At 41.5% G+C, this 17840-nt stretch overlaps 1 protein-coding gene across 3 annotated transcripts in view; it reads right to left on the bottom strand.

Moving 5' to 3' along the window:
• Positions 1-14973, bottom strand: part of CPNE4 (copine 4) — a 415982-nt gene extending 401009 nt beyond the window's left edge. The window contains exons 1-2 of one of the 3 annotated variants that reach the window (XM_006907248.1): positions 14899-14973; positions 12403-12543 (exon numbers count right to left, since the gene is read on the bottom strand). In XM_006907248.1, the coding sequence (XP_006907310.1) occupies positions 12403-12455 (53 nt within the window). In that variant the 5' untranslated portion in view covers positions 12456-12543; positions 14899-14973. Of the gene's footprint in view, positions 1-9240; positions 10079-12402; positions 12635-14898 lie in introns of those variants that run through there. The other 2 variants (XM_006907247.1, XM_006907249.1) reach the window with 2 other exon arrangements.
• Positions 14974-17840: the final 2867 nt, after the last annotated feature.

The raw sequence follows: 17840 nt of genomic DNA, 5'->3' as shown, positions 1-17840 counted from the left end.
CTGCTGAAATACAATATCCAGAAGGTCAGGATTATGTTTGTGGTGCTCATTCTATTTATTCCATATCCACAGAGCTTAGCACAGCCCACTGCACGATACATGATGGGGCCTCAACAAATACTTATGAATCGATTGGCAGGGGAGTTGTGAGGATTAAATAGGATAATATGCATAAAGTGCCTGGAAAGGTACCTGGCACATGTCATAAGAGATCAGTAAGTGTAAGATCTCTTTCTTCGCCACTAATGCTGTTCTTAGTGGTAGCAGACAAGTGAGAAAATATGTGGTTTATCTATATAAAGTGAATATTTAAGGCGTTGATTCTCAATGTGGTCCTCAGCCTACCAGCATCAGCATCACCTGGGAAACTGTCACAAATACAAATTTGGCTCCAACGCCAGACCCACTGGATCAGAAACTCTGGAGGTGGGGACCATTAGCCTGTGTTGTAACAAGCCCTTCAGAAGATTCTAATTCATGCTCAAGGGTGAGAACTATCGCTTTAAAATATACATGGGGTCTCCCTGAAAAAAAGAGTATTTTATGCTAGCAGCATTTTGGACTTTAATAACAAAGAGTACCCTCTATGCTCTATTGCTGGCTGCCTAAGATCTTTTCTGGACACACGTAGGAGATATAGAAAGTCAACTAAACGTCTAGATATAGAAAGTAAATAAACGTCTGTTGCTGGGCCTTACAGGATGGAGTGATTGATTTTGTATTCTGCCTGTGTATCTGGGGGCCAGTGCTAAACATACTTTGCATTTGAAATAAAGCTGGAACCAGCAGGAACAGGGGAAGTTATATCTTAGAGAAAACCCTAGCGTAACCCTTGAGTCATCTGCGCGGCTGGGCATAAAATCTGTGGGTGGGAACAGAGGTGGGGAAGAGAAGGAAGGAAAGTAAATGGTTGTGTCAGTAGCTACAGAAAGCATACATCTAACTGCCGATTTCTATCATACCTTCATAAACATACTCCTACTTTTCACAGCTCCCCTGCAACACAGCAAACTACTACCATTAGGGACATTATGCGTAAGCACTAACCTTAGAGGAATGCCACCAGCCAAAAACAGTTACAATTTGGGTAATTTCTATGTACCCACAATACAACAGGCACTTGGGATGCTATAGATGTCCACTGTTATCTTTGGAGGCTCACAACTAACCTAGGGTGCAGGTCTGTAAAAACTGAGCTTCCAGAGATTAAGCAGAGCTGGGATTCAAACCCAGTAATTCCTGACTCCAAATGTATGCCCTTCACTAATAATTCCACCTATCTAAATACAATACAGAGAATAATAGCCTTGCAAATATAATGGAGCACATTTTAGGGGCTATGATTCAAGTTAATGTTTAAACTAAAACTCCCGTAATAATCTTTGAAAACAATCCAATAGATTTTTCAAGTACAGTATATATTGTATTACATATACACTGTTGTACAGTAATATATCTGTAGAACTTCAGACATATTAACTTAGATTATATAACAGCAAACAATAAAAATATGAGTATTTTTAATAAATAATAGATCGTGTAGATTTGATTTTGAGTAAGTTAAATGTACACTGTAGCCACCTACAAACTTGGCCTGGATCCAGGATACATGCTAAGTCAATGGGCACGCATATAGGGTAATAGAGGGAGCACTCTACGTACCAGAAGGTTCTAGGTTCTCTGGAGCTATAGCATGAAGTGAGCTGTGCGGCTGCTACCCGGAAAAGCTTACAGTAGCACCCATGAGTAGTGATGTTACGGCAGGGGCTAGAGCACAGTCAGGCCTGGAGAGCATTTGAAGAAAAGAGGATCTGAGCCTTCTTGAGAGAAGCAGACATAGAAGGATGGATAAGAAACAAAGATCACATAAAAACACGGATTTGAGAGAAATACCCTAGTCTTAGAATTGGGGTGGGGACCCCCTAGATTAGATATTCTCTTCCTCCCCAGTCGTTAGTGCTTTGGCACTGACACAATTATTTATAAAATTGAATTAATAATATCTAACTCACAGAATATGTATTTATAGTGATTACATATGTGTTTTTGTTTATACAGTACAATAATTTTATTTCTTCTGTAAGATAAATATAGATTGCCAGAAATAAATTTAAATCACTTTTTCAAAAGTACTATATCTCCCTTAAAATCTTCTCTGGGAAGAACAAAGAGCAGGAGTAGGAGAGTAAGAAAAACCAACACTCAGTGCACACCTACGATGCAGGTCCTCTGCTACCTTATATAGTTTTACCACCATTTTTACAAATGAGAAAATAAGGCTCAGAGAGGTTTAGTAATTTTCCCAAAGCCAAACAGCTCTTCAGTGGCAGAGCCAGGATTTAAACTAAGTTCGTTTACTTTCGAAGCTTAAGCCCTTATCATAACACAACTCGACAAGTGTTTGTCTTTATCAAATTGCATTGCAACTTAAGGATTTCTTGGAACATTCCTGAATAAGAGTGAGGAAGAAAAAATAGCCTTGTTCATGCATTCAACCAAAATTTTTTGAACAACTACTACACACCTGGCCCTGTTTGGGGTTCAACAGTGGATAAAACAGAGAGAGTCCTGCTCTCTTGAAGCCTCTAGCACCACCAACCAGCTTGGCTGGGTGATTTCACCTTGCTTGGCCTCTGTTTTCCACATCTGGAAAATGGGAAGGAGTATGCCTAATTGTATTGGATTGTCCAGCTCTCACATTCTCTGACTACATAAGAAGCCTTTCTTTTCCTATCCCTTCAAAATTCAATCAGGCCATGAGCTGTGATGAATGTTACTAGCTGCCCCACCCCAAATCAACTATTTCTACCCTTCTCTTATCAGGCCTTTTCTCCAACATGATTCACAACCAATTAAGTTACAGAATTTCAGGGGCACCCAGCAAAGGAATTCCGACCATGGCTTCTCAGATTTGCCATCTACTTGGCCAGATAAAATTACATGCATGGTCCAAGGTGGCCATCCTCAGTTTCAAAATAATGTGATCTTGGGCACAAACCTCCTGTTCAACTGTTCTATTTTATCACTGGAATTATCATCTCTAAGTTATTTGTTGGAATAAGTGCACAAAATATAACAAAGACATCAAATCTGGCATCCTATATCCCCAGTGCCTACTAATAAGTGAAAAGCTTTTGTCACTTTAATGATAACGATAAGGCATTTCTTTCAACCATCCTATTGCCCTTATTATTTTTCATTTTTTGTTGATACTTGTATTGAATATAACTTTCAATATTTTAAAAACAGAATTTTTATTTAGGTTGTTCCAGATGCACCGGTTAGTTGTAAAGGTTTTGTTGTTGTTATATTTCTATTATGTTTCCTTTAAAAACCATTTTCCTGTCTAAATGGATCAAGTCAATTATACAGGCATTTATCTTTTGATATTAATGAAATTAATACATACAGGACAGTGGAACAAGCTGAATGGATTTAAGAATCTCTATTAGCACTATTAAATGTATATAAAGCACATGCTGAGTGAGAGTCCCCTTCCCTTTCTTCTCCCCCAGAATTACCCTCCAGAGACCCTATTCCTTGAAATACAGGGAGAGAGTAAAACACTTTAGTGTAAAGGACTTGAGGGACCATTTTCCAGGTTTTTTGAGACAAAGCAAATAAATCGGGTATCTCTTACCCCACATCATTTGTTCATTTCTCTCCTCACACTCACCACTACAGGTTTTAATGTTTCTTCTCACACGCCTGTCTGCCCCTCAAGCCTGCAGCTTCAAAAGATATGAACTTAACGTTCATCCCCAATGCCTAACATAGCTCTTGGTATAATGGCTGTGATCAGTTATTATTCTACAGATGCATAAATGAGGGCAGGGCGGGGGGAGGGGGGGGAGTGGTGCAAACAGGAAAAAGAGGCTCAGATGGGAAGGACAGAATGAAGTTTTGGGAGAACTTTCAAAAGAAAGGGCACAGGAACTAGCATTTTCCTGCCCACTAAATACCGGACACTTTTAAACATTCCACATTTACAACCATTACTAGTCCCTTTTTCCAGATGCTAACATTCATGCAGACGAAGTAATGCACTTAAAGGCCTGCGGCTTGAAAACTGTACACCCAAGATTCAACCAGGCATTTCTGGATCCAGAGTTCTGCCTCTGGAGAGAGAAAGGGCAGCCAGACTCCAGAAAGACTGTCAGGCAGAACCTTGAGAGCAGTCATGCTGTCCAGTCAACCAGGCACCGGAAGTGCCCCACCTGATGCTGAAGGCAAAACCTTTTGTATCATCTCTGAGCGAGGCAATCTGAGATGGAGAGTCAAAGTCTCCAGAAAAACCAATACCTCATACCTGGGATCCTCTTTGAGGTTCTGTCAAACCCCATCTCTGAGCCCAGAAGTCCAGCTCATGGTCCCTGGAGGTGGGCTCCGCCAATGCTCTAGCGCCCTCTAGCGACCGTCCACTATAATGCCAACCGTCTCCTTCCCTTCCCTCTTGCCTCAGGAGCCCCTTGGCTGCCCTAGCCTTAGACCCCCAACAGCCTGATTTTGTTCCTCCTCTCCCTCAAAGCGGAAGGCATATCTCTGCAGAGGTTTCGGATAAGGAAAGCCTTTTAGTCAATACACCTTACACCTGAGAAGGTTTCTAGAATTAACCTGAAATACTGTATTTCCTCCCTGATGTGTCCAAGGAGAAATATCTCTAGTTTTCTAAGTAATAAGAAAAACAAAGTTGGAAATGTTATGTTCTGAGCCAGAGATGGAAAAACAACATTCTAGAAAGTTTAGTCTTTTTGCATGGACCTTTAATTTAAAATAGAATAAAGGATTCCCCTGTGGGTTCCTGGAACTGTAAACACTCATCAAATCTCTTTGTTTACTTTATTGACTCAGTTGTGACATTTAAAATAGAAAGCTAAGACTGTGTATGAGCAATTCTTCACAAAAGATGCACATTAACCGGGATGGCTGCAGACAATGACTTTGTACAAATTTAATCATATCTATTGGGTAAATATTGCACTGGCTCCTAGAGACAGCAATGTAATAAGTTCCAAGCTTCTCCTCCAAAGGAGGTGGGAGCCCCCTCCACCACCACCACCAGCATCCCCAATTTAGTAAAGACTATCAGTGCACATGGCGCCACAGATTGGCGCCACCATAGTAATTATCTCCAGGGAATCTGAGACTCTTTATGAGAGGAGTAATCAAGAGGGTTGTTGAATGAGTCCCCTGATCTTGAGCAAGTCACCTCTCTAAGGTTCAGATTCCACATCTGTCAAATTAAACAGCTAGAGTCAATAGATTATCCCCAAGCTCTCTTCCCATTCTGAAGGCCATAGATTCAAAAGGATAAAGTTGTTGCCCATAGTTTAGGGATGAGTGCACCCCAGGCCAGCTTAGGTGGGCTCCCCTGACTCCTACGAGTATACTAAAATCACAGGACTAGAATAAACTTTACCAAATAAGTCATCTTTATCACTTCCCACTTTTCCAGACTTGCCTTCGGGCCTTCAATATTTACTAAGCTAACAGTGGTTCTCAAGAGGCTTTCTCAAGAACACAGCAGCCGAATAGAGGACTTCCTGGGATTTGCCAACTTAGGGAAAACATACTATACATCATATGTATATAGTAGTTCATGGGACTAAACAGAGAGCTCCCACATTAATGAGGTTTCTAGTACAGAAAAGACCGAAAGTATATGCAGGCACTACTATGTTTTTATTATGCAGTCACAAGTTTTAGCAGATAGCCACTGGTTGAGTTAATGCTAACTGAGGCCTTACTATATATCATCTATTTCAAGTAACATAGAAAAGACAGCACATTTTGCCTGATCCATTTACTGAGCTTGATTTTGGACTTACCACCAACCCCCACTTAAACACTCTACTCAAAGAATGGATTTATAACTCCAACCCCCTTAATTTTCATAACATGCTTCCCTCAAAAGAAAAACCATTATAGAATTTTTAGGGCATCCCCCCAAAAATTAAAGTCTTGCAATCTGTTCTTTACCATCTATATTCAATCAGGAGAAAGGTAGAACTAAATACAACTCTATTATTCTATGTGGCAAGGTCAGTTCTAATGCACTATAGGATGGTCTTGAACCATGTGACATTTTGTTTTAAATGCGTTTTAAATTTTCTGTCTTGATATTTTGTGATTCTAATATACTGACTACTGTTGCCAAGGAAATATGACTTTGAGTTACTGCATGGACCCAAAGGGGCTTTTGTGGTTTTTTAAAATATTAACAAGAAAAAAATGGAAAAATCAAATATAGAGAACAAATTTGGCCCTTTTCTTCTCCAAAATGCAAGAAATGCAGACCCTCTGGCTACATCTCTGATTAAAAAATATAAAGACTCAATAAATGACTTTCCCAACTAGTGTAGAGACTTTCTCCCAGTCAGGTTGATACCATCAAAGTACTCTTCTCATTCTTTGTTCGGGATTCAGAGCCCTGTGAAAGTATGGGACATTGATTACACACAACGTGAACTGCTCATCTCCAATATGTTTACTTCCAAATGGAAAAATTCTTTGTGTAAATAAAGGTGGCCATATGGTCCAGAGTGTTCTATTTCAGGGAACTTACAAAATGAAGACAGAGAAAGGAATGGTGCAAACCATTTAAACGCATCCAGTTGTGTTCCAAAAAATTCGAATGCAGATAAGAATAAAGATTCCACCACTAACCCATTTTTTTCTCCATGATTAAGGTTTTCAGTCATGATGGTGAACTTAATCTGAAGATGGGAAGAATCAAGGCTTCTATTTGTTGAAATACTATGTAAAACTTCTCTGGGAACAGATAACATGTTTGCTTCCTAAAATGAGGTATTTTTAAATCAGAATTCACATGCAGATCAAGAAACACTATAGTACAAGACATTTTTCAATTGAAACCTCTAAAAGCAGGGTTTCCTTAAGATAAACCATTGATTCAAGCTAAAGGCCATGTTGCTATCAGACACCCAGAGATAAATAGAAGTCTTTTAAACACAATTAAAAAATAACTCACAAACCTCAGAGCAACTATTTTAAAAGAAATATTTAGAAGCTCTAGCAAAGTGGTTGTCCCATGCTGGGAAGCACACCGGACCCCAGCTGTGTCTGCTCCCAATAAAGTGTGCTGGAGTGTGTCTGAAAGAATAAAAATGAGGCCGACCACTCAAAGGAGAGGTGTAGGTCTGGCTGTGAGAGTTTGCACACGGTAACACATGAGTAGACCTTTGGTTCCATTATAAGCAAACTCTTCTCACCCAACCATTCAAAACTGCCCAGGATTCAACATCCACTCCTGCTATGAACTGCACTTCCTTTCATGTAATGATCAGGGGAAATCACCTAGTTTTGATGTGGTTGGAGCGTGATCCTATGAAACCATCAGAACCTTCCCTTCAGAGATAAATGAGGAGAATCTGGCCTTTATTAGTACACACTATTAACACAGGTGTCCTTTCTTTATTCGCCATTTCTATTTTTATCTACCCCCCTACATGTGAGTACCTTTGACCTACTCTGAGCTCAGACCCCTGATCTGTTAGAGTAACTTTGTCAGTCTTTAAAAATAGACAAGCAAATAAAAAGAATTTAACCTAGAAGCAGCAGCTCAGTAAGGAAAATGAAAACATCAGAAGTTTCTGAATCGCAGCCATAGCCATCCTGAGCTGTGTCTTATCTGCTGGGTAATAGAAAGAAATGGGACCTTCCTAAACTTAAAGGTCATCATATAAAATAAGTAAAGTTGTTGCTTGCCTCTGGCTTCTGGGGGATGTGCTGTGAAATTTAACCAATAGATACTAAAACAAAACATACATTATCATGGATTCAAAACACCTGGTAAAGTTTTTTTTGGGGGGGGGTGTTTTGACATAAAGTAAAAAATAAAACACAAACGTCTTTGAGAATAAGAATTGTTAAGAGGGCAGCAGAAAGAAGGAATGGGGACAAAAGAATATTTCATTTGAAGTTAAGGTAGTTTTTCCATAAGAGCAGGGTATAGTCTCAGTTTCAGGAGAACACTTTTGAGTACCTTGGACAGCTAAAAAATGCTGTTTAGGAAACAGAAAACCAAGTGAGCCAAGAACAACCAAGAGGAATGCTTTAAAAATTCCTGGCAAAGCAGCAAGAGGATGAAGGGCTGGTTTTACATAGTTTTAAACACAGGTGTAGAGGAGCGGCGGCGGCGTCTCCTCCCAAAAGGCACTGAAATCCCAGGGCATTCTCCCCTCTCTGCTCATCTTTTCTCCCTTCACCTCCGGAACTCCCATGGCGCACACTTCATAAGCTCGTGCCCCAAGGATCATCTCTGCAGCCCGAGGTTTTTTCTGGAGCCTGGCAAGTTCTGGGGCTGGAAACCAGCCTTGCAAGACCGCCGGGGGGCGCGGTCGAATCTGGAGGGCAGGATGGGAACCAGAGCCTTAAAGCCCACCCATTTCCTTCAAGAGGAAGGAGGAGTGCATCTTCCTAAGAGTATCTCTCAGAGTTCAGCCTGCTACCCAACGGGTGGTAATCAATACTCACTTGGCGTGGACCACCTCCTGTCTCTCTCTTTCGCGCCTTAACAATCTTCAGGCGTCTGTGATACCACACGGGGTCGCGATCTCTTTAGTTAGCTGTAACTAGCTCTTCAGTAGTACCTCGAGTGCTATCACCCCATCCCCTTATCGCCCTGGCTACTTTACTTAGCAGAGAAAGGAGAGCCAAGAGGTATGGCTGAATCAAGGGACTTGCAAGCCTACTGATTAGTTTTAAGCCAGAGAGTCCCTATAGGGGTTCGGGGGGGGTGGGGGGGCTGAGAGGCTGAATCCCACTGCAGCTAGGTCAAGCCATTGGACACCGCTGCAATTTCCCGGAGTTTTCTCACCATCAGAAGGGAAGCTGCAACTTCAGCCAGGACTCTTCTCCCCTCCCCCACCCGTACTTCTAAAACAGTACAGCCCTCGCCTCTTCAGGAATTGCAGGACCTGCCACTCAGCAGATGCACCGCGGTCCCCTTCCGCGGGCTGCCGCCCCATCTCATGCGCCCCACCCTACCTGTGCGCGTAAGGCGACTGTCAGAAGGCAAGATGTAGGGGATGAAAGTTCCCTTGGATTAAAGACTATGCTTGTAGCTGATTCTTAAAACAACAACAGTAATGATAAACAAGGAAATCAGAGCGAAAACCAGTGCATCTCAAAAGTTGGTCTTGCTACGCAGCAGCCCCAACAGACTTTGCAATCCTAGCGCCCCAAGAACACAGGAATGCAGAGTTGGCATTTACTTACCTGGGTGTGCCAACCTCGAGGAGTAGAAGGAGAATTCAGCCCGGGACGAGGTCTGTCCCGCCCCCAAGATGCAAAATCCGGCTTTGGAGTAGAGGTGGTTGGTGGTGTAGTTGTGTGGTGGCGTTACCGTGTCGGACTTCCCTCCTCCGTCGTCCTCTGAGGCCAGTTTAGCAACAGCGGATGGAAAAGATGCTGGGAGGAGAGTTTGGTCTCTCCGGAAACCCTGACTCCATTCTTGGTAATGGGGGCTGGGGAAAGGTGAAAATGTTGGGGGTAGCAGCTCAGCTCTCAGTTAACTCAGAGAATAAAGTGGAGGTTCTGGGGAAAGGGGGCGAGCGGAAAGGAGCCAAGGAGGAAGGAAGGAAGGAAGAGAAGGGAGGCAAGCAGGTAGTGGGGAGATGGCAGCTTCTCAGAAAGATTTCCACCTTCTGACGAAACCCATGCGCCCAGCAACCCGAGAGATACTAGTTCGGAAACCTCCGCGCGAGCGCCCCCTGGGGGGTTCCGGCGGACTCGAGCCTTGACCAGGGAACTCGAGTCCGCGGCTCCGCCCCGGACTGGGCGGGTGGTGCGCTCAGGGGTCCTGCAGCGTCTGCGGTCCAGGCTTCCTACTCAGCTCTGTCGCTCGCACCAGGCTCCCGGGGACATTTAATTCTGTTCTCCAAGCATCTGGCCCTTATCACCACTCAGGGTAAAACAGTAATATCTGCGAAGGGTGGGACTGATACTTTTTGCACACAGTCAAGGAAACTTCTTGGATGGATGCCCAACTCCCACCAAACAATATTGCTCACCTCTGTATCCCATGTCCACAAAAGTGCCTGGCATGTGGTAGGAGTCCGATAATTTTTTTTTTTTTTAGTCAGTAAATGCATGAATAAATTAATGGACAACCAGGCTTTTGGGTCATCCAATAATGTCTTCCTGAATTCATCTACCTCACAAGATGAAGAAACGTTTAGGGAGTACCTATGTTTAAAAAATGGATATAAACATGTTGTCTTATGTAAGGGGTAACCACTGTCTCGTGTTATGAAACACTTTAGAAATAAAGTGTGGCTTTCCCGTCCCAAACTTATTCAAAGTCTAATTCAGACAAATGAGCAGTGGAGGAACATATTGTGTCTGATTGTTTCTGCAACAGAAGATAAACTAGACAACTACATTCTCTCAGCATATAGGTATTGTCAGAATCACAAAATGAACTTCAAAATCCATAATGTTCAGAAAAGACTTTCTGACATTGAGATGATTGAGATAGGGGATGTTACAATCTAATATGGATTGAGATGTGGGGAGACAGGAGCATTTTTCACTCCATCCTCTTAAGACACTATCTAACAAGACTCTCTTCATGTAAAGAGGTTATCAGCCAAGAGCCTTTCACCAACTGCACAGCTCTCAATTTCAAAGTCAGAGGAGAAATAGGATTAGGAGCAGGTGCCACACTAATGATTCTATAGTAACAATTAAGATGATCTTTGAGAGACAGAAGAAAAGTCTTCAGGAAGAAAAAAAAATGACATTTTTCTCCCCTCAGGTTACCTCTCAAACCTTCTGAAGTAGGATAACAATAAACGTGGACCCTAGAAAGGATCTTAAAGAGTTTGTCTGTATACGGAAGATCTTTTGATTCACTTTGATTGGAAAACCTTGGGTTGTGTGATTAAGAACTAGTCAATCATTGTGGCCTTGGGATATAGGATCACTCTGATAGGCCAGGCTTTCCACAGTGCCTGGGGGCATTCAGTGTGCTCCATAGTGGCGGTCCTCAACCTTTTTGGCACCAGGGACCAGTGCTATGAGAATCTAATGCCTGATGATCTGAGGTGGAGCTGAGGCAGTGATGCTAGTGCTGGGGAGCAGCTGCAAATACAGATGATTTGCTCACTTGCCTGCCACTCACCTCCTGCTCTGCGGCCTGGCTTCTAACAAGCCACGGACCAGTACCAGTCTGCAGCCCAGAGGTTAGGGACACCTGCTCTATAGCACACCTGGAGCTAGGGTGGAGCCCCACCTGATCCACACTGACTGAGAGTAAGACACAAGGAAGGTTCCCCAAAGGAAATTTGAGGTCTTCCTATCAAGAAAGGGACAATGAATGCTGGGCAAAGTCAGCATATGTTTAATAAATATGAAAATGTAAGTCAGAAAATATTCCTTTCAGGTTTGATGAAGAAATAGCCGCAAAGATTAATTTAAAATTTGAGCCGGATTGAACTTACAAAGAGGAAGGGAAAGAAAAGGAAAGTCGTTATGCATTTTCTTGCATGTCGATTGTGTCCTCTGAAACTTAAGTCCTATGAAGGCAGGAGGTAGCCTGTGTGTTGTCTTGTTCATGATTGTAATCCCAATGCCTAGCTCAATGTCTGTTACTCATTAGGTAATCAATAAACATTTGTTAAATTTTTAAAAATACCTTAAAGGTCATTTAACACAAACCACTTATTTTATAGGTGAGAGAAAAGGAATTAAGATGTGCTGAACACATCCTATACCCAGACAATAGTAGGCACTCTATTGACCAGCTCATTTAATTTTCTCAACAACTTGCCGAAGTAGGTTTTATTATACCCACAAAAACCTGGGATTTGGGTTGTCACAATGACTACATCAGGGAACACAACTAGTTAATGTGAGAACAGGGAGTGTTAATTGAAGAAGGCTCTCAAGGGATAACTAAGAATGGCCAGACACATGAACCCAAAATCAGAAGTAATAGAGTCAGAATCCACAGGGAAGAATCCAGTAAAATCATCTCTGCCCCCTCCCCATGTAAGAAGCATAAACACACAAACTAAATGCAATGCCACAACTTGTGACAAATATGGTTTCCTCTGCCAGCAGGCTTCAGCTCCCTAATTAGAAACAGTCGCCTGCAAGCCGGTGTGCAGAACACATGTGCAGATTTATGCCAAACTTGGATTTTTTTTTTTCTCAATGCATGATCCTGAAGGTAAATTCAAAGAGGCTCTTGGAAAGGCACGTAAAACAGAATTTGTTCCCACCTCACCTCTCACCTGAAACCAACAGCTCATCTCTACAAATGAAGATGTATAAGCAGCTAATGAACTATTGTCGCAATCACTGCACCCACAGCTAGTTGCTCACCAGCCGGAGTCCCTTCTATTGTGACATCAAAATCTTATTTGTATCACTCACCTCCTTCCAACTCTCCTTTTCATGGATTCTGAGCTGCTGGGTTCTACAGCCATAGGCAAAATTATCTGGAGCCACGGTGCCTCTGGTGTTTCCAAGCCAAAAAGGAGGCTCCAGCTCTGGGTAGATTCAGTAGCCGGGTCTCTGTTTAACACAAGGAGAGGCATCCACTCGCTGTCCTATGCCAATATGAAAGGCACCCCACCCATCAGTGTGACAAGTGAAATGCTGGAATGGAGCCAGGGAACAAAAGGGAAGAAATGTGGATTCTTACCAATTCAGTTGATACCATTTTTTAGGGGTAGCAGATGATGAAGGGGAAAAACAGGCAGAGAGTCAGTGCCCTGCATTAAAACCTTGGATTCTTCACTGAATGAGTCAGGGTGAGCATTTTGTTTTGAAATTGAATTTCTGTTGTTTTTTTTTTTCCCCCTGAGCTGTAGGATAGTTGCACACTCAACTAGTCAAGGGGACTGCTATAAATAACAGGATTTATTTTTGAGGTGTTGGATCAAATAAGAATCTTGAATTTCCCTCTAGGGTTATTTATAGCTCAAAAATGTTTTGTTTTGTTTTGTTTCTATTTCATGTGATTTTGATGATTGATTGATATGTCTTCCTCTGGTGTTTCTGTAGATGCCTGAAAATGGGCTCTATTACTGGAAAGCAGAGAGGAGGGCTCTAAGAAAGCCCTTCTAAGATGCTAAGAGTCAAGAAAGAACTAATGTATATGTTTCAAGCTGATGCAGAGATCACATCTTCCACTGTCATTCTTCTGTATGGGGACCCTATATTAACTCTGGTGCCTCTAAATCCCTCACTAACAAGCTATGCTGGGAAGGAGCACCTTATACTCTTGTCTACCAATAGATGGCATCAAAATCCCTCTAGCTTTACTTCGTTGCATTTTTAAAAGCCAAAGGCGAAGAGCATTTTCTTTCTGACATTTTACATTTTACTATGGGTGATGTTTTAAAGGACACTAAATCAGCTCTATTATTTCAGAGCAGATTATCCCATCTATGTCTTAATTAGGCCTCTCAGCCACTCTTCTAAGCCTCAGTTTCTTCATTATGAAAAAAAAAAAAAGGTGTTTTGAATCGAACTGCATTTCTGGGATTCTGGTTTTCAGCTATATAACATCTGCCCAGCCACACCACTCTTCATATTTGTGATGAACTCATTTGGACTCCATTCCTTTGCGTTTAAGGGATGTTAACATACAGCTATCGCTCTGTTGCAGAGATTGCTATTTGCCTAGCCTATATTCATTTTTGTGTGTTTTTCCTTACTTAGAAAAGCACAATTTTGTGGGAGTTAGCAATGTGCTCAGCCCTAAACCCACATTTCCCAGCCTTTCTTGAAAACAGGGTGGTCACATGACAAAGATCTAGCCCTGCACTGTCTGATATGGTAGCCACTAACACATGTAGCTACTTAAATTTGAATTTATTGAAATTAAGTAAAATTAAAAATTCATTCCCTCAATCACACCAGTCACATTTTAAATGCTAACAGTCACAGTGGTGAGTAGCTACCATCTTGAATAGTTCAGATACAGAACATTTGCATCATCGCAGAAAGTTTTGTTATCCATGGTGGTTTAGCCATTAAGATGTGGAATTTATAGGGCAGTTTCCATGACAGTCTTAAAAGGGAAGGAGATACTGACTCAGCTGAAATGTACCTTTGTGATAGCCTGCTGAAATGTGAAAGGGTTAAAGGATAATTAAAACCTGAAACTGGACAAAGGAAGTCTATACCTTAGGCCTAGTTTCTGGAACCCCTAACCACATTCTGTTAATCATGAAACTTGTAACAATGAGCTCATACGCTAACTGCCAATTTTAGCCTATATAACCCTGCTTGCTTGCATGGCATGAAAAATACTCAATTTTATATAAGCTGAAAATTACTGTTTGGCCATCACCCATGGGAACACTGGCTATTGCCCATGGGAACATAGGCAATCACCCATAGGAACATAACATTCTAACAACAAGCTTTCTGCTTCTGTACTCCCCACTTGCACACCTGACCAGTGGGTTGACAGGTAGTGAATAGGAGAAAGATGGACCTTTGTGTTTAAGACAGAATGAGGAATAGGATTTAGGGCTTAAAAACCTTGTATCTTGGCATTTCGGGGCTGCTTTTTTGGAAGGACAGCCGCCGGCTAATAAACTGCCTCTATAATCAAAGCACTCAGGTTGAGTCTGGTTATTCCGGTCACAACACCTTTAGCTCTTTACTCCTCTCTTCTTTCTACCTAAAGGTGAAGGTGGGCCAGCCATCATGTGGCTATCAAGCAGAAAGCATTTGCCAAAGCAGGCTAAGCAGAAAGATAAAAGGAAGCTGGGTCTTGGATATCATAAAAGCAATCAAGTTCTCAACAATTTTATTATGAGAACAATAAAGCCACCAGTTGATTCAAGCCACTATTGTCAGCCTTTTTTTTACTAAGGGCCAAATATTATTTCTGACATACCCTCAGAAAGTTACCTGGACAATTTTCCATTAATGGCTTTGGATAAACAAGTTTCTTTCCAGTTTCCTTTTCTTTGGACAGAGTTGAGGAAAAGATCCTGGCTAAAAGAAAAAAAAAAACAATGTCTATAACCACAAAGAGATCATTCTTAATCATTCATTTTAATATGCCAAATTGGCCAAAAGAAGGGAGATGGGGCATTAATGGTACTCAAAATAATTATCTTCTATCTTATAGCTTGGCTGAAAAGCAGCTTTGCATTTTCTTGAAGAAGAGATTGGTGGGTATGGAGAGAAACAGAAAATAATATTTGAGCCTGTCCTATGTGCTAGACGTGGCTGAATGATTTACTATTATCATATTTAACTTTCATACCAACCCAATAAGGTAAGTATGCCCTTTTTTCCAGATAATAAACCAAAGGTGAGAGAGATGAAGTATCTTGTCAAAATCTACATAGCTAGTTAGCTATAGAAGTGAGTTTTAAATCCAGGTCCATTTGGCTCTTGCCATAACTACACAATGAAATTCCCCTAGTGAAGAAGTATCATCAGAGTCCAGTCCATACTTGCTTATTATAAGGCTCTCATCCCACCCTCCGTATCACTTTTTTTCCACGGGCTCGATTACTTTCTGCCATTGAAATACTGATAATATTTAGCTCTATCTTCATAGGCTTTAGAAATTGACCAGCAAGTGAGAGCAAAAGGCTTTCGAAACAATAAATAACATAGACAAAGCCTCCAAGTCAAGAGTAGGTATGGCCTTATCAAGTAACCTCAAGTAACTGAATAATCCACTATACCTGGGGCAAAAAAAAAAAAAGGGCGGGGCCGGGGCGGAGTGGGGGGGCGGCCGCGGGACGGCGGGGAGAAAGGAGCAAGGGCTGAAGCAAACGAGCAGGAAGGGGCATAGGTAAAGGGCTTTGTAAGACTTACTTAAGGAAATTTGATTTTTTTCCATGAGCCATTTATTCCCAAACCTTAAGGAAGGTTCAAGAATTTTCCTTAATCCATGGCAAAATGAGAAAAACGAGAAGTTTTTCATACGGCTAAATTAATTTTTTGAGATGACCTCTTCCTTTATTTTTTCACGTAAATACTAGTCACTGCATTCTTATCAATCTCTTGTGAGGTTTTGTCATTTTGAAATGGCCTTACTTGGTCAAATAAAAGTACTTAGGGACCCAGAGCAACCCAAGAAATGTGTTTTGAGATCTGTTCTGTGAAATCAAACATTTGGAAATACTTTGAGCAGACAGTGTAGAGATCAGGTGTTAGTGTTAAATTGAGGAGGGATTGGTGAGGGAAAATACTGGACTTAGGGAAATGAGTAAGGTATCTTTTCACTGAATTCATTAATAGATATTAACTGAGTACTGTTCTGGGCTTAGGTTAGGGATACAAATATGGACCAGACAGGTAAGGTCTCTGCCTTCACAGAGTTATCATGAAGTTAAGTTAGGGAGAGAGAAAACGAAAAAAGAGAGACAGAGAGATTGAGAGTCAAGGAGAGGCAAGAATGGAAGAGAGAGAAAGATAAAGAAAGAGTAATCATAGATTATAATAAGCCTGTAAAAGAAGGAGAAAGCGTGGTGAGATAAGGGAGTAGCTGGGAAATGCCTTTTTAGATAGGCTTATCAAAAAGGCCTCTTATGGAGAAAGTATTTGAGGTGAGAACTGAAAGGTAGGAATGAGCCAACATGCAGAGAGAGACCTGGGGCAAGAGCTTCCGGAGAGGGCGGAATACCAGGTATGAAGCCAAGAGGTGCAAAAAGCTCTTTAAATTTTTAATGGTCAATTTGAAGAGTTGGAAAAGAGAGGATGAGACAGTCGTACCACACCAGACTCCTCAACGGGGAAAATAGGAAGGAAGGATACAAAGGATGTGAAGAGGCTTCAATAATACAGAAGACAAGTCTGGTTAGTTTCATTCGTTAAACACATTCTGAGCATTTAGTCTGCACCAAACACCGTTCTAGGTACTGGGATTGACAAAATATTTTCCTCAATCTTTAGGATCATATAGTCCAGTGTAAAGCATAGAACAGAAAATAAACTCTAGGTGGGTAATCCACAGGAGACACCTGGTTGGGAGTTTACTTCCATCCCATAGACTAAAGACAAGATCAGCTCCACATGGACATCGATAGAAGGGAAGGCCTCTGGGCTGTGGGCTCAGGCAACCAACATGCCAAAGGTTATTTATAGAAGAGTGAGTCCATATGCCCACAAAAGAGATCTAAAGGAAGAATGAGATTTGCCTCAGCAGAATCCCTTCCTTCATATGATCTGCTCTTCCCATCGCTTCTATTTTCTTGATGATTCTTCAAGTTTGGACGGCATTCATAGTTACCTTTTAGGTCAAATACTTTCATATATATTATCTGGTCATATGTTATCTTGTTTACTCCTTGCAATGATTCTAGGAGACATCATTTAACTCCATTATGCAGAACATGCCTTTGAAAAACATGTACTCCTTCTGGTAGGAGGTACGTTTCCAGTGTGTGCAGGCTGTCCAGGAAAAATCACAGGGTCAACCTCCATGAGGCAGTGGACACTGGCTCCTATGGGAGGAAGGAACACTGCTGTAACAGTCATAAGCCAGCCACAGAGGGGCAGGTCCTGAGATGAAAGTGTCTTTCTCAACGGGTTGCTGTGAGGCAGTGTGCAGAGTTTATAAACTACATATCATAATAATATTTTTAATTATTAAATGAAATCTTACTATCTATCCTGCTTTGCAGTCTGTCTTTTTATGTCTAAAAATATTAGCCTACATCATAATTTATAATGGCTATGAAAAATTCCCATTATGGATATAACAAAATACGCTAAACTAATCTCCAATCTTTGAGCATTTGTTTCCAATTTCTCACTATTGTCCGCAAGGCTTCCATGAGCATGCTTTTATATCATGTACCCCTGATATGATGCAACAAGAATACTAAGAA

Source organism: Pteropus alecto, unplaced genomic scaffold, assembly GCF_000325575.1.
Source record: "Pteropus alecto unplaced genomic scaffold, ASM32557v1 scaffold92, whole genome shotgun sequence".
Lineage (NCBI taxonomy): Eukaryota > Metazoa > Chordata > Mammalia > Chiroptera > Pteropodidae > Pteropus > Pteropus alecto.
The sequence above is the reverse complement of the archived record's forward strand: the minus strand, read 5'-3'. Positions and strand labels throughout refer to the sequence as shown.